Below are 16,237 nucleotides of genomic sequence, written 5' to 3' on the forward strand. Positions count from 1 at the left end.
TAAAATTTGCAGAGAATAGGATGTAATGAGATGAGAGATAATCATTAGAGATGGATGGTACGGAAGACCTACGGAATATACTACCACCGCCGCCGTTGCCGCCAAGGATGTTAGTACCCGGCGGGTCACGTGTCACTGGGTCCGCCCTCGCTTCGGTCCAAGAGGCTATTTAGGCATGTTAGCTTACCACCTCCGAATACACACACACATCCATTCTTAGAAAGGAATGTGAGCATATGATATTAGTGTGTTGATTGGTTTGTTGATTACGTCATACGCCGTCCCTGCCGGGAGTTGACATAGAAGGCAGTTGCAGGTTACAGGTCGGATAGGCCCGTTTGAATGCCAAGGTGGACCTAAAGTTGACCTGTGTACTCAAGGCAGTTGAAATCAGTGACGCGGATTGAAACTTGAAGCGGGTAGCTCAGGTTCGGGGAATCGGGAGCCGATAATCCGACCGCATGAGGCTATATGGCGTACGAAAGATGGAGAGTTTAGTATACGCCGAAAGGAGTAATATTGAAGTCTATGGTAACCACACGTAGAACAAGTGCTTGAGTGCTTGACTATCTAAATATACACAGTATGTAAACACCGACCTATATAAAGATCCCCTGGTCTCGGTAATCGGGCCTACTATTTGTCCGATAGATCCTCATCAGTGAGCAGCCTAAAAGCAGCGCGAGGCGGCGCTATCCCTGATACAGTAGACGCCATATCGCAAAGGGTAATCGTATTCTCGCCTACGGCAGGCGGTAGGGCTCGGCAGAAGGATGGTTCAATGGGAGCCGTTTCTGGGGCCCCGCTAACCGTCACAACTTATACTAAATTGAAGATTTCAGGTTGAGGATCCATAGTAATGAGAAGATCAACGTATACTTTATAATCACATACAACTGTAACATATAAGAAGAAAATTGAAATTGAAATTCAGAGTAATGGGTATTGTATTTGAATAGGTCGCGTGTCACGTCCTCGCTGATTAATGGTCTTGGCGGTTGTTAGTGTCACGCGTCCACATTTTTGAGGTGGCGTGATCTGTGGACACCCTGCTAACCGTCTCATCGTTAAATTGAGTGATTATCTGGAAGCTCAGTTACAACTGCTTAAAAAACAGTTATTAAGTACGTAAATATAACTATGTATTAATGATTATTGCTGTCCCCCATTTTCTAACTCTAACTCACGTAGCTCACGTTCTCTTGATTTCGATCTGCTTTGCAAGTAATTCAGCCTTTAGATTATTTATCTTCAATTCCTCCTCCAGGTTCTGTAGCTCTGTATTTTGATATTGCCCATGTAAGTTAGTTGTAGCAACTCGTTGGAGACTAACTTGGGATGAACTAGAAAATTTAAGTAGTTAGTAAGTACTTTATAAGTAGCTGTCAAATAGTTAAGGACTATTCAACATAGATATTACCTTGATCTAGTTCCTCGCTGGCTTATGCTCCCTCTTCACCTACCCTCTCGCTGAATACGAACTAACTAGTTCGATATTGCATTACTAGGCCCTGCTTGGTAAAGGTAAATCACAAAATCCACAATCATAATCATACAAATAACATAAGTAAAAAAGCTCACTCCCCCTCAGATACTCCACCACCATCAACACTAACCTCCACCGTCTCTGGCCCATGCCCAGGACCAGCGCCAGACCCAGAACCAGGCCTAGACTTCCCCAATGCCTCCCCCGTCGCAGACAACGCGTCCAGAAAATCCCCCAACAACCGATCCAATTCCCCCATAAGCACCCCCTCCTCAGCACCCTGTGCCAAACTCTCCACACTCGGCGGAATCAGATCCGGAAACTGCACCTCCTCCACACTCACAGCAGCACTATGGCGCACTGTAGCCGTAGGCAACGCATCGGGAAGCGGTGAATCGGGAACTTCACTGGGAAACTCACGCGAAGAGATCGCTGTCGGAAAGGGTTCAGAGAAGGGGTCTGAGGAGGGTTTTGAGATGCGCTGCGTGTGGATGGAAGTACGGGAAGATGGTGGGCCGATGGTGCTGGAGCCCCAGGTTGTTGTTATTGTGGATGCTTCGGTTTCGTCTTCTTCGTCGGGGCCTGGGCCGTCGAGGTCGAGGATTGAGGAGGCGCGGTTGGGTCCGTGCTCGTGCTCGTCGTGGTCGTCTGAGCCAGGTCCTTCTTCGATTATGGAGGATGGGCGGTCATCTGGGCCGGGACCTTCTTCGATGACTGAAGATGGACGGTTGTGGTCGTCGGGGCCTGGACCTTCTTCGATGACAGACGAGGGGCGGTCGTAGGTGTCTTCGTCTGCGTCAATGATTTCGGGGAAGTCGGTGGCGAAGCTAGATGGTGCGTGGTGGTATTGCTGGTGAGGGTATTGGGAGGCTGGTGAGGTTGGTCTGTCGAGACGGAAGGGGTCGTAGTCTGCTTCGGAGCTTGGAGCGAAGCTGAAAACTGATCCTTGCGAGCCGGATGTCGACGGGCGCGAGTCTCCTGGTTCCCCGATGCTGATTGGTCTTATCGTCTCCGATGGTGTGGTGCCCATATCGACGAGTGGTGCTTTGAGGGTTTCGAAGCGGCTGGGGTCCAGACTGGGATTGTCGTCTGCTGGTTGTGAGCCCATTGCCGGGAATGTCCATTCCATTGTTGCTCGTTTGTCGGATGGGTTTGGTGGATCAGCTGGTTTCGCCTCGGGGGTTGTCTCTCCTTCTCCTTCTGGTTTCGATTCTTGTTCCTCTTCTGGGGGTTGCATGAAGACGGGGAACTTCCAGTCCATTGTTGGTGGGCGAGGGCCGGTTTGGGCCTGGAATGTCATGTCTTCGGAATCCCGTTTGCTGCTTGACGACCGGGAGCTGGTGCCGCTTGATGTGCGCTGCTGGCGGTAGGCTTTAATTGTGTCTGCGTCAGCGAGTTGGATTGGTTGTGCGGTTGCTGCGGCTGCGGCGTAATGCGAAGAATCGAAGGATCCGATATCGATGTCAATAAATGTCGATGTCACGGATGACCGGTCAGTGTCTGTACGCAGTGGAAGATCCGAAGGTGGTCGTCTCTGCTCAACAGGAACAAAGTCGTTCTTCGTCTCGTACTTGTAAGTGGGTTTCTCATTGTCGAAAAGACCTTCCATAGCTGTGGCACCTCGACGGACACGTTCGTCAAAATTGGCCTTGTCGTCTCCAACCAATTCTGTATCGCACGATTCATCGAGACTGTCTTTCTTTGGCTGCACCGTGGTTGGGCTGATTTTATCTTCGATCTCTGCGAGTGATGCAGCCAGTTCATCGAGATCAATGACAGAAAACCGTCTCTCGAAACCATCAGTCGTACTGAAATTCCAATCTTCTGCAAAAGTATCATTCACATCCGGTATCTCTGCAGCTGCTGCACCGCCCGGATGAAACAGTGAGATTCTCTGGCCACCGCGCTGTGACCACTGGTAGTAAATCCGCACTAGCTCGCCCAGAGACGACGTAGGATGAGATTCCTCGGTACCCGCGATGAACGAGTGCGTCAAAGTATCCGCCATTGTAGGCCGAGTTCTCGGATCAGAGTCCAGAGCGTAGTTGACAAGGTCCTTGAGTTCTTCACTGTATCCTTCTTTGTCAAGTCTTGGCTTCGCTCGGTTGAGTTGGCGTCCAATCTGCATGCGTTCACGTAGGTTCGAGTTTGGTGGATTTCCTGTTGCAAATTCGAAGAGCGTGCAACCATAGGCCCATACATCGATCTCACTACCATATCTATGAGCTTCGCCCTTGGCTGAGAACATCTCCGGAGGCATCCAGTGAGGTGTGCCTATCCATGTAGATCGCTTGTCCACTTGCGACTGTAGAACTCCAGCAACGCCAAAGTCGCAAATTTGCAGACGACCCTCCTCGTGAATGAGAATGTTGGCAGCTTTGATGTCTCGATGAATGATTCCTGCGTCGTGAATAGCGCGAAGTCCAATAGCCAGTTCACGCGCCACGGGAATGATAAACTTCTCATCAAGTCTATCGCCAGTAGCTCTCATCTAAGCAAGTCAGTTCCATCCTCAAATGTATCAGAGAATTGAATGACTTACCAAAGTCCTAACACTCCCACCCGGACAATACTCACAAACCAACCACAACTGCGAATGAATCGAAACCGCCTCAATCAACTCATTGATATTCCTCGCCCCCGAATCCTTCACCTGTTTCATAACCTTAGTCTCATGAATAAAGTCCTTGATCGACTCGTCCCTAAAATCTCGGACCGTCTTGTAATCCATCGAATCAATATCCATCACCTTCACAGCGACAACTTTCCGAGAGGGGAGTTGGCGACCCTTGTACACTCGTCCGTATGCTCCTTTACCGATCAACTCTTCGAATTCGTAGGGTGGGTTTTCTGTTTTCGCTCGTCGACACATTTCTTTTACCGCTCTTCCTTGCTCGCGCGCTAGTCTTATTGCTTCGGCTTTGTGTTTTGTAATGGCTGCCACGGCGGACGTGGGGTCTAGGAAGACGGAGGCGCGATCAGTCATGTTGACGGTTACAGTATCGAGAAGCGGGAAGCTAAGACTTCGGTAGAGAAAGATGGGGTGTCTACTAAGTTAGTTCAGAATAGATGCATTTGAGCAGGGTACAGAGTTAAATAGGAGACCAACCTCTTCGACGTATCGGAGCTTCAAGACGGCGTTGAACGGCCGTTTCAGATCGACGCTCCCTCCACCTCTTCAAAAGGCCCGAGGACGAATTCGTTTCACGTGGACGACGACTGTTCCTTTTGCGAAACAAGTTCCTAATAGCAGATCCGATGCCAGAGCTGGTATTTCTGCGCTTCCTGATCGCGCCCGCAATCAAGCTACGAGCGCGTCGCCTAGGAAAGGAGAAGTTTTGTAGCCTGATGTACTCAGTAGCGTCGTCAGACGAGGCCAGTTCAAAAGAATGCACAGAAGGCCCAGGAGATCCTAAACGCAGTGTATGCAGGTTGTAGTTAACGGAAGAGCTATCGCGAGAGACACGAAGGCCTTCAGAGAGACCTGGGGGGAAGCGACTGTAGAATCGACCGTGGTTGTCAAATCCCTGGTCCGACAAGCTTTCAACAGAGCTCTCCGCAGAAGGGTCAGCAGCTGTCACTTCGTATATGAAGGCTCTGTATTCGAAGCTAGAATTGAATCGCAGTCCTCGGCCGAGTCTTCTTCGCGAGAAAGAGGAGAAAGGGATCAATGCAGGTGAGCGGTAATCGGAAGAGCGATCAGTGACGATTGACAATTCAGAGTTCCTTTTTCGTCAGTACTCGCTCAGCTTTCAGCCACTTGAGCCCTACTTACTCGAGCGGGTTGGTAAGCGAATCTTCCACAGGAGAAGGCTGCTCTTCGACACTGCAGACAGCAGCTTGCTCAACCTGGCTCAAGCCAGCCGGTGAATAGCTATCCTCGTTGATAACTGGATGCTCCCAAAAATAACGCTGGAAAAACTCGCTAGCCTCAAGATCCTCGTCGGTGCTTCCAGGCACAAAACCACTGGACAAGATCTCGTCAAATTGCGTCCTATCACCACCAGTCAGCACACATCCATAAGCGAGCCAAAGTAAAAAGGAAAAACAACCCGTAGACTGCTCTGCGACGCTCGTCTTCGTCGTAAGTATCAGCCATCACAGCAAAAACGCGATAAACGAAACCAAGATGACCACCAGGGCATAACGACACAAGAGAAAAGAAGAAAAAACACGGCGTGTGTGCCAAGAAAACAAAAACAAAAACACACTTACGCGAGAAATTGCAGTAAAAGTTATCAAGATCGATGGGGAGAAAATTGAGAAATAAAGCTATGCTGGCGATGTCGAGCAACCCCAGAGCCGCAATAGCAAGTGATATCACCCCGAATCTCCAACAAGCGCTGAGCCAGCCCCTGGCGGAGCAATCGTGGATTTGAAGTGATGGATCGATACCTCTAAGCAGGGGGAATAATCCGGTGCCATGAAACCCGCAAATTCTCCGTGTTACGGGTGCATAAATTGGGCGCTAAGCAAAGGCCGAGTATCGCTCGCAATGCAGCAGGTGGACTTGATGGACAGTGGGTGCATTTCAGAGGTGAAAAGTGGTGATTCTGGAATGGCGCTAATGAGCGGACGCTAATTTAGTGTGAAAGGGATATCCTGCCTGCTGAGTGGCTGGTTTGCACTGGAGTGCACGTGAATGGATTTCTTTATTGGCAGTGTCAAAGATTCGGTGGCAGCATACTAAACAGGGTCTGTCATATTGATCCGTTATTTTCAAGATAGTAATATAGCAAGGAAAATAGAAAGCCAAGGTATGGAGTAGTGTTGATCCCAGCGATCACGTGGCGCACGTGGCATCCTAACGGCGGAGCATAGCTAGAAACAGAATAGCTCATTTGAAAAAGCAACGGGTATTCAAAAAGCGTAAATATCATTTTCAGTCTATTTATGCAGGAAGAAATTGGATTCTATATTATGTATGCACATTTCCATGGAAATCGAAGATAACACCCTACGAAAGACCAAACTGCACCCTCAACGCATCCCCAAACCGCTTAATAGCCTCCTCAATCTGGTCCGCACTAGCCGCCGCAAAAGTAGCCCGGAAGAACATCTTCTCCTCCGGCGTGGTCTTGTCAGCCGTGAACCAGCTACCCCGCGAAACAAGCACACCGTTCTGAATAGCAGCCTGGAAAATGTCCTCCTCGATCGCGTCGCGGGTCTTGCCGGATGCAAGGCCGGGGTGTTTCTTCCAGTCGACTTCGATCCAGTGGAACATGCCTGCGGCGGGGGCAACCCAGTGGGCGATTTCTGTGGGGAGGGACTTTTCGCAGGCGCCGACGAGCATGTTGCGGCGGTTGGTGTATTGCATGCGCATGTTGATCAGCCAATCCAGGTATCCGGCGTGGCCCCAGTGCTCATCCAAGAGCTTGAAGAGGACGATCTGGGCGATGCCGCTAGGATGCTGAGAAGAGACCTCGCAGTTACGTTGGAACCGCTCAATGATCTGCTCGCAGCCGACAGCCCAGCCAACTCGCGAGCCGGGAGTGACGACCTTGGAGAACGACTCGAGACGGAGAACACGTCCGTCCACATCCATGCTCAGATATGACGGAATGAGCGACTTGATGAACTCGTCATGGCTGGCGGGCGGTGGGGGAGTCGGGCCATCAGCGCCCGTGTAGGGCTGCATCTGCAGGAAATAGTAGGGTTCATCTTCGACGATATAGACGTCGTGCTTCTGCGCGACCTTGTAGATGGCCTTGCGGCGTTCTCCGGACTGAGTAGCGCCAGTAGGGTTCTGGCCAGTGGCGATGGTGTAGAGCACGTAAGGCTTGCGGGCGCCGCGAGCAGCTTCGTCCCAGTTGCTGAGGACTTCGTCCATAGATTCGGGGAGAAGACCTTGCTCGTCCATCTTGAGGGGCGCAAGGTTCACACCCAGAGGGAGGGCCGTTTCCGCGGCGCTGGAGAAAGTGTACTCTTCCATCAAGATGTAGTCTCCTCTCTCGGTGAGCAGACGAAGAGCAGTATCCCAGCCATAAGTGCTACCAGCGTTGAGGCAGCATTGCCAGTCCGCATATGGGGGGTTGTGAATAATCTGCTCTGTCAGCCCATGTCCATAAAAATGACACCAACCAGCTCACCTCGGTGTGTTCCGTCACGAATCGAAGCAATTGAGGAGCACCAGTAGCCTGTCCATAGTTCAGGGCAACCTCAAGGTCTACCAACACCAATCAGCATCCCATAGCCCAGAGTAAGTATACCCAACAACCAGATGCACGCACCATAAAGACTGTTTCCATTCTTCACATCACCCTTCGAAGCCGTCATAACCGTCCCCGACTCACGAGTCTCCTCCGGCGAGAACCCCGGCGGCGTTGGGAACTTGGCGCTGATTTGCTCGATGGGGAAGTATTCAGGCGAGGGTAGTCCACCACCAAGAGAGATCAGACCGGGGTTCTTGAGATACTTTGCCGCTCCTTTCAATGTCGAGACCTATTCCAGAATATGACCCGGTTTAGTCTCCTAGCTCTGCGTATCGAGTACGTGGACGACGAACCTTGCGGGACTTGGCTTCGACTGAGAGAATGTCTATACAACACAACGATCAACATGTCTTTCGAGTCAACATCAGCCAGAGGGGAAAACTCACGATCCCACCGCTTAGCCTTTGGCTTCGTATAGCAATGCTAAGCACCAATCCATATTAGCCCATTTGACTTTCAAACCAGCCAATGCTATCGCATACCGCACTCTTAAACATATCACTGCTGGTAGAGGGCGCAACGCCCAACGGCACAGGAGTGCCCTGGGCTCTCAGAGCCGCGACGCCAGCGACGGACAATGGGGTCGAGTCAGTCATTTTGGCGAGTCAATTGAAATAACGGCAGAATTGTATGACAAGAGAATGAAAAGAGTAAATGTTGGCAATATCGCAATTGGAGGGGCAGGACAAAAAGTTGCGCCGGCTTTTCCGCTCGGGGAATCGGGGCCGATGATTGGTCACGTAATGAAGGAGTAAATAACGAGATGTCGAGGAGATGTTGTAGAAGCTATGCTAGTGGCTCTACGCTTAATATAGGCGTAGAGTAGGATAAGAGCTCAGGTGACTCATTGGAGTTCTTTTTAGCGTGAATTGAAACATTGGGTCTTGTCACTGCCAGGGCGTGGGATTTGATTCGATTCACTCTCGGAGATTGATCCATTGACGGGATGTTTAGCTTTGGACACGAACCACGACTGTTGGAGAATAGTGGTTTCTATTATTTCATATAAACTGCCATATAGCGTCATTCGCCATAACACCCGATGGATTTGCAATGGAAATGCATCTCTACTGCGCTGTATCCTGCACTGTGAGGCATGCAACCCCGCATAGATAAGGCTATCTTCGGTCCGCTTATCAACCGGTAAGTGTCTCCGAATACGGAGCATGGATTGTCTAACTACAATGCTCGCTATGGCTGTGGTCATGGACGAAATGTCCGATGAAATATCCGCTACTTCTCGACATACTTGCCCGCCGTCCCGTCAAGCTGCGCCTCCAAAACAGCCGTGGTCCCGCTCTGCACACTCTTGATAGCTTCCGGCAACAACCGCCCGAGATCAGCCACAGTAGCAGCACGGCCAGCCCAAATTTCTCCACCAGAAGCAGCCCGTGCAATACCTGCGTAGTCGGGTGTCGGAGCGAACGAGATATTGAGCTCTTCATTGGTAGCCCGCGAACCATCGCCCTCGGGGTGGACAAGCAACATACTTCTCCGAGGAGCGTTCCAGCCCTTGTTGTTCAAGACGATGGTTAGGATTGGGATGTTGTAGCGGCGGGAGATCCAGTAGACAGATCCAGGAACGGAGAAGAGGAAGGTTCCGTCACCAACGACCTGGCAAACGAACTTGCCCTTGTTTGTGCCACCGTTTTCAAGGTCTGTTGCCAACTTGATTCCCAGTGCACCACCGCCGGACCAACCGAGACCTCCACCACCGCAGTTGAGCCAGGATTTGGGAAGTGTTGCGGCGATTTGATCAGAAACGAATCCGCTCAGAGTCACTGCTTCAATGGCCCAGATTGTGTCGGTTGGGCATCCGGATCGGACTTGGGACATGAGATAGGACACGTTCAATGGGGCACCGTCTCCGCCATCAGGCACGGAAGCCAGTTGCGCGACGCTTTGGCGGGTCTTTTGGAACGCCTCTTCTCGGCGCTTGCCGAACTCAGTATTCTCTGCAGAGTTGGAAAATTGCTTCAAGGACTCGTTGGAAGCGACGTATTCGTTGATTTGCTTGAACGCAGTGGCCGACTCTGCGCGAAATGTAGCCATAGATGGGAGGTAGAAAACAGGAATCTGCTGCTTGAGCGGGTCGACATCGACATGGATAATCTTGGCCGAATCCAACGGCTTGCATTGAGTTGGGATCCAAGGCACATCACAATCCGCGACCAAGATGAAATCTGCCGTTTTGATAGCATCGTGAATACCGTAGCGTAAGCCCAATGACGCCGGGTGGTCTCCGGGGAAGCACATGTCACAGCCACCTGTATCAAGGACACGCAGACCCTTGAAAGTGTCTGCTAGCTTGACTAATTCAGTCACACCCCTGGCATGTCGACCCGAATAGCCGACAATAGCCAATGGCTCCTGAGCAGCCGCCAGCTCGGACGCGATCAACTGGACACCTTCAGCCGGTAAAGCAGATGGCGCCACAGATCCCCAAACACCTTGATCGAGCTGGTACGGCTCAATTTCCTCCTCCATCACCTCACGCGCACCGACCAAGTATACCGGACCCATAGGATCGCTCGTCGCGAATTGCAGCGCCCGGTTAACCATCTGCTTAACATTCTTCCCCGACTTGATCTCCCCAGCATAACGGCAGTATTGCGACAGAATCTGCTTCTGATCAGGAACATCTTGAATCCAATGGATGTATTCGGTGCGAGAACCGCGCATCTCCCCCTCAATCGTGAAAGGCGAGAGCCCCGCAAAGATCAACACCGGTGTCCGACCACACGAGGCATTGTGAACTGCTGCTGCTAGTCCCTGCGTTCCGACGTCGACGTGAACGATGACACATTGTGGTTCTCCGGTCAAGCGAGCGTAGCCGTCGGCCATGGAGAGGGCGACCATCTGTGAGGTGGGGTAATGCGGGGTCAGCCAGCTTGAAAAGAAAACACACATATCTCAATGCTGACACACAAAGGGGACAATATTTGGGATTTACCTCGTTAGGACAAGTGATAATCTTGGGGAATGCGTCTCTCTTCTCCTTCTGGCCCTTGACCATGGCCTCAAGGATGGAGGGGTGGTCCGATCCCAGGTTGACAAAGACATGAGAGACTCCGGCCTGACTGGTCAGTATATGTTATGGCAATGTTCCTTAGTATGCATATAAGAATCATGTACCTCCCAGAGGGCCTCGAAGAACGCAAACGACGCAGTGTAAACCCTGTAAAATGCGTTCCGTCAGTATGCCTGTCAAGCAAAGCACCTCGAATCTGGGGTTTCACGTACATATTCGCCACTACCCGGGATCAAATTGAGTCAGGATAGCAGAAGGATGACAATTGGAAAAGAGGGATGAAGAAATATAAAATCCCACTGCCAATTGTTGTGTTGATATACCCCGGAGCTCGGCATCATGTCCGATAGTAGGCGGGGTTCCCCACACTGCATTATTAACCAGGTGTTCCTTAGTACAACCATGGTTATAACTTTTGTATACTATGCGACGACAATGTGTGTACAGGATGGGTATTAGGTTTGCATATAGCCCGGGTGGTTAAACAGTTCTGCTTCTTTCACGGTGCTTTGATGTTAAACCCACCCGGCAAACCCAGCCTAACCCGACAACATCTCTTGTCTTTCGCGTATATCAGGTACGAACATCTGTTTGCAGATAAATTAGATCAATTGGCCTGGGGTAAGATGAGAAAAGACATCTGAGAAATGGTCGAAGAAGAATCATTATGTTGATGCATTCGCCAAGGTAGCGAAAAGAACTCGGGTTCCTCACCTGATAATAGACAGGTCTAGCGCAGAATAGAGGATTGTGAGCTATTTAAGTCTTATGGAGAGATTACTGTCACATGCGGAACAACCCTGGCCGTAGCCCACCCACAATGGCAACTAACCCCGAACCAAGCACTTATAACTTGGCTGTTTCACTGGTATTTCACACCTCTGAGTTCTGTTCTTGCAGTACTGGTCATGTCCCTTCTTCCTTTGTGTCCTTAGAGCAAGTCTTCGCTCCCATCAAATCCTATCAAACGGCGCCAACCTCGAGCACATCAGAATAAAAATCGTATCTGTGTACTCGGTAGGTCACTACAAACTCCTACACTCATCCGCAAAGACTGACTAGCAAAGCTCACACGTGTGACGATATTTATCACTATCCTTGCCGCCATGATCATCACCCGAGGAATATCCCTGACCAACTTTGCCGTGGCATCCTCTGCCCTGGCGTTCCAAGTCTTTGTTCTCTATCCGTGGCACAAGCAGTTGGACGACGACTTCGAGGCGTTGAAGAAGGAGCATCTCCGACTTCTTCACAAGATTGAGACAGTCGGCTTTGGGCAGCCCAAGGGAATCCGGGAATAAGCGGTTGCTATGGCTAATAGAAGGAGTACATGGAGATAGATCGTGCATCAACTGCTTTGTTTATGGTGGTCACTTCTCGTGGGTAATAGTAGCCACATCTTACAGCTCTAAACATCCTCATACGCTGTCTAAACCGGATCTTCGGCAATCATTTCCCTTAGCCAGCGGAATATGCCGGGAGTAGACTGTTTCCAGGGATGTTACTTACTAGCTCTTCATTATCGTACTCCGGGTGGTCCGGAATCGTTCAAACAAGATTGCAATGCCGGATTCTCTTCCGCACTCTGCGCCCGGAGCAGCCTTGGTAACTGAAGAGGGTGCACGAACCATTGATCGGGGAAATACCAAGTATGTTCAGGTTGTTAATAGGTCCAATAGGTAACCCCACCCAACTAGACCATAATTCGGCTCCGAAGAGCTTAAGTCTACACGACCGAGTCGGCTCCGAGACGTCGGACCGAGTCGGCTCCGAGACGTCGATCGATTCGGTTCCGAAGATTTTAACTCAAGTAACCTCAAATTCAACTACTATGCTAGTAGTACATAATAGTACATCATGCACTTCAGAGCTTTGTAATAGCGTCCTCCACTAGCTGGCCCCTCCGCCTAAGTCTGCTGAATGGCGAGTACTTGGCCTTTACTTCCTCTCCTTTTCCATTTCAGATACCCTTCAAATCTCGAGCAATAATGAATACGATACGATCTACATGGTAAGCGCGAGAAGGGCATCACCGAAGAAAAGAAAGACTGAACGGATAAAAACAGGATAGGCTGGGGAGTCCTTTGCCTCGGTAAAATGCCATTGGTTTTCCATATCGCAATCACATAGACTAACGGTTCAATCTTCTTAGCTGGCGGTGGCGCATATATCCAAGCGAGAAAATCCATAGATGCCGATCGGGTTTCTAGAAATGACGCCTTGATGAAACATAAAGCTCAGATGGCTGCTATGGCTTCGAACTCCCACGGTTCCGACTCGTCGAACTCGCAGCAAACCCGTACGAATGGTGTTGGGAATGCAGTTGACTCACCAACTCGGAATCGAGACCAAGTGCGACAAGATAAATCAATCCGTGAGGACATATCTGGAGTATGATTCTGGGCTTCTTTTGGAGATACAACATTGTCTATTCATTTATCCTGGTATAGCGAGAGGGGTTCTCGTAAGGGGCATAAACAAGACAAAGGTGACCCATTGGGTACATCGCCTCGACGCGGTATCAACTCCTTGATGGATTTTGATATCAAGGCAAGGGGCGACAGCATTTGGCACAGGCAGTCGGTGTATTTGTGGCCTGGAAACAAACTGAGCGAGGGCAAAGACATACAAGCTCACAGTCGAATAGCTGACGGTCTACGAAAATCCTGGTGGAATATGATGGCGATGACGAACCTATTCTCTCATCCCTTTTTATTTATTCTGTTGTCCTATTTTCATTTATATTTATTGTGAGCAGTTTATGGACGAGACATCCTTCGCTTCGCTTAATCGAGGCCGGCAAGAGACCCAGCGTCTTCCTGTAAAGATCCATAGAATCCGAAGATGGCGTGAAAAGGGCCTCAGGATGCACAAGCCGCATATAAAGGATATTTTGGCAGTTCGTGGTGATTCCGAAAGAAGTGTTACTATGCTGTGAATTTCTCCAACCGGGGAAAACCTGTACACTTGCTCAGTCTTACAGATATCGACGCTCACCCCGTAGATTGATTGAAAAGTTCTCGTCCCCTCTCAAAATCTGCAAGTACATCAACCTCGAGTGCTTCGCCGATTTGGAAATTTTTCGGGTATCCTTTTTACCGTTGAGGGCGAATAGCCTGTCTAATTTGATTGGGATTGTCATTTTATTGTTAGCTGTATTGCTATTGATCATTGACAAAATACATGACGTTACAGTGTTTATCATAACCCTTCTTCTGAGGCAGCGGTACAATTATATAGTCAAAGGAGTATCCGACTATTTGATAAAGCATACAATTCAGTGCGGCCACTTGGTACCATGTGGTCTATCAGGGCAAGCTGCTGGTCTCGAGCCCTTAATTTTTCATCTTGTTTGTATTCCCGTTCATGGATTGTATTTGCTCGGTGAATACGGGTCTGGTCTTTTGAAATGCCGAGATCCCATTAACCTTGCCCACCGATCGATTCGCCTTCAAACACAGTGCATAGTACATAGCTAGGATTCGTTTCAAAGATCAAAGAACATCCATTTGTCTTCGCCGTGCATGTTATTGATAATAGTATCAAAGCTGAAGTTCGTTGGTACTATATCTGGGCTCTTGAGAGAACCTGTAAAACCTATTAGTATCGGTAGAAGCAGAGATACAGGAAGCAGGGGAACTGGCCATCGGACCCCTAAAATTCAGATTCCACGGCAATTCCTGTGGAGGAGGACCTAACAGCGCGGTTATATGTGCGAGATGCTTGGTATCATCGTCTTTGGTAGCAACTAAGAATTTTGCATCATTTGAGAAACCGAAGTCACTCATGATCCGCGTTCGTGTATGAAATTCCAACCGCTGTCGCCGAAAAGACTACCAACTAGCCGTATCAGACAAACAAGACACCTTGAGAGCAGGAAAGGGTCCTTATCGCCATTATCTCAACATATTTTGCGGGCGGGGAGAAATTTGGAAATGGACCGTTGATGTATCAAATTGCGTAAAACGATCGGGATCTGAAACAGTGAACCTGCACCCATGAGTGTTAAAGACCGGAGATCAGTGGTTCCTTGGGAGATAAAATAAAGAACGCACACGTACAACACATATACCATCTTCTACCCGAGGTATCAATACTTCGAGTCTGCTTAGTTATAATTGAATAGACAATTCGCGTGCAATATACAGTCGGAGTATGTCTGTGCTCCCGTTGGCAGCCAACAGCGCAGCTGTTCCTCATCCCTCATACCTTTGTCGATTTGTTCCCCTTTCCGGACGCGTGGAGGATCTTCGCTAGCACAGCGTGGGTTTGAGGATCAAAGGTTTTGGCAACTCTTCGTTTGCAGATGCGGTGAAGTGGACCAGCCTTCTACCGTCTTGGTCAGGCGAAGGCAAAAACGCTGATAGCGGCGATTTCTGAAATCTCGGATATATTTCAACGTGGTAAGTATTCGCAATTTCCTGCTTATATTAATATAAACTCAATGGGGTTATATGTATTCAACTAACCGTTGAATGTAAGGCAAATCCTAGTCGACCGAAATGGTCGTGCTACGATGAAAACATAGTCATCGCATTTCTTGGGGTGTTTATGGCATCGGGCTCAAGGCGAGCAATCTGGTACAGGTCAGGAAATATGGCATGAACAGTTGCCCACTTTTGACCAATATCTTTTTCTGTGTTTTGACCTTCAATATTCTGTCATCATACCTTGAAGAATGGTGCCATTACCTCATCGGCATTGTTTGAATAACATCCAAGACAGGAAGGAATGATGTGTACTAGCTGCGTCGGGGAACACGGCAAGTTGAAGTTGAGTTCAGGTTTCGATTGTACTGAGGTCAGGCCCCAGATGCCAGTTAGCACGCATTTATACCCATCCCTTATCAGGCAAACTTCCTTCAGGCGTTTCTGGTCGTTCGGAGTTGGCGAAGCCACCATCGCTGCCACCCGGGAGTCACGTTCCTCAATCGCGTTTCAAATGGCGAGAGCGACACTTTGGAGTTCTGCCACCACTAGCCTTCACTATCGAGAACCATTTGTAAGTTCTGATTTTTCCAAACAGCTCAGGTTGAACACTTACTCGGGATTAGGATAGCAGTCGTAAAATGAGGAGCAATTTCGTAGAGTCTGTTGTCAGACATGTCCTTCAGGACTAAGCGAAGCATGACTTTTTGCCTGTGGAGTGGTAAGTGGTTTATGAACGCGCCGAGCACCTATGCAGTGTCATCAGAGGCTTTGCGGGGTGTGTAATTCTCGAGTCGTCAAAGTGAGATCTCTGTCGCTGTCTTGATTAGATCTGGGTCCGAGGGAGGCTCAGCAGAGATTGCGTCCCTAAGGGAAGAGATTGACGAGATAAAGAGCATCTTCGAAGTCGTCATCATCTGCCATTTCGAAGAGGAAATCGGGAAATGTCTGCCTCTCTGTACCGAAGCAAGCAGTGTCGTTCAACTAAAAGAACATATCGGGTGGTGCCCTCGTGTATTTAAGCACTCTAACGGGCTATATTGACGGAGATGATGAATGAAAGGATAAAAATGAGGAGGGG

General features: G+C 49.5%; 5 protein-coding genes across 5 annotated transcripts; 1 reads left to right on the forward strand and 4 right to left on the reverse strand.

The window, feature by feature from the left end:
* Nucleotides 1-1,577: 1,577 nt before the first annotated feature.
* Nucleotides 1,578-4,472, reverse strand: ACHE_50801A (putative serine/threonine protein kinase; the record flags this gene model as incomplete). The annotated part of the gene is made up of 2 exons (XM_043280558.1): nucleotides 1,578-3,977; nucleotides 4,029-4,472. The coding sequence occupies 2 exons, from the start codon at nucleotides 4,470-4,472 to the stop codon at nucleotides 1,578-1,580; spliced, it is 2,844 nt and encodes a 947-aa protein (XP_043138125.1).
* Nucleotides 4,473-4,578: 106 nt separating this feature from the next.
* On the reverse strand, nucleotides 4,579-5,585 carry ACHE_50802A (uncharacterized protein; the record flags this gene model as incomplete). The annotated part of the gene is made up of 3 exons (XM_043280559.1): nucleotides 4,579-5,212; nucleotides 5,262-5,480; nucleotides 5,539-5,585. The coding sequence occupies 3 exons, from the start codon at nucleotides 5,583-5,585 to the stop codon at nucleotides 4,579-4,581; spliced, it is 900 nt and encodes a 299-aa protein (XP_043138126.1).
* Nucleotides 5,586-6,443: 858 nt separating this feature from the next.
* Nucleotides 6,444-8,294, reverse strand: ARO8_2 (aminotransferase-like domain-containing protein; the record flags this gene model as incomplete). Its single annotated transcript, XM_043280560.1, has 6 exons — nucleotides 6,444-7,529; nucleotides 7,576-7,652; nucleotides 7,717-7,927; nucleotides 7,992-8,023; nucleotides 8,085-8,121; nucleotides 8,181-8,294. The coding sequence occupies 6 exons, from the start codon at nucleotides 8,292-8,294 to the stop codon at nucleotides 6,444-6,446; spliced, it is 1,557 nt and encodes a 518-aa protein (XP_043138127.1).
* Nucleotides 8,295-8,931: 637 nt separating this feature from the next.
* Nucleotides 8,932-10,943, reverse strand: ACHE_50804A (putative thiamine pyrophosphate enzyme; the record flags this gene model as incomplete). Its single annotated transcript, XM_043280561.1, has 4 exons — nucleotides 8,932-10,557; nucleotides 10,652-10,774; nucleotides 10,834-10,876; nucleotides 10,942-10,943. Coding segments are annotated over 4 exons (1,794 nt in total).
* Nucleotides 10,944-11,835: 892 nt separating this feature from the next.
* ACHE_50805S (uncharacterized protein) lies at nucleotides 11,836-12,030 on the forward strand (the record flags this gene model as incomplete). Its single annotated transcript, XM_043280562.1, has 1 exon — nucleotides 11,836-12,030. One exon carries the CDS (start codon nucleotides 11,836-11,838, stop codon nucleotides 12,028-12,030), a length of 195 nt encoding a protein of 64 aa, XP_043138129.1.
* Between the last annotated feature and the right edge of the window lie 4,207 nt (nucleotides 12,031-16,237).

This window comes from Aspergillus chevalieri, chromosome 5 (assembly GCF_016861735.1).
Source record: "Aspergillus chevalieri M1 DNA, chromosome 5, nearly complete sequence".
In the NCBI taxonomy this organism is placed as follows: domain Eukaryota; kingdom Fungi; phylum Ascomycota; class Eurotiomycetes; order Eurotiales; family Aspergillaceae; genus Aspergillus; species Aspergillus chevalieri.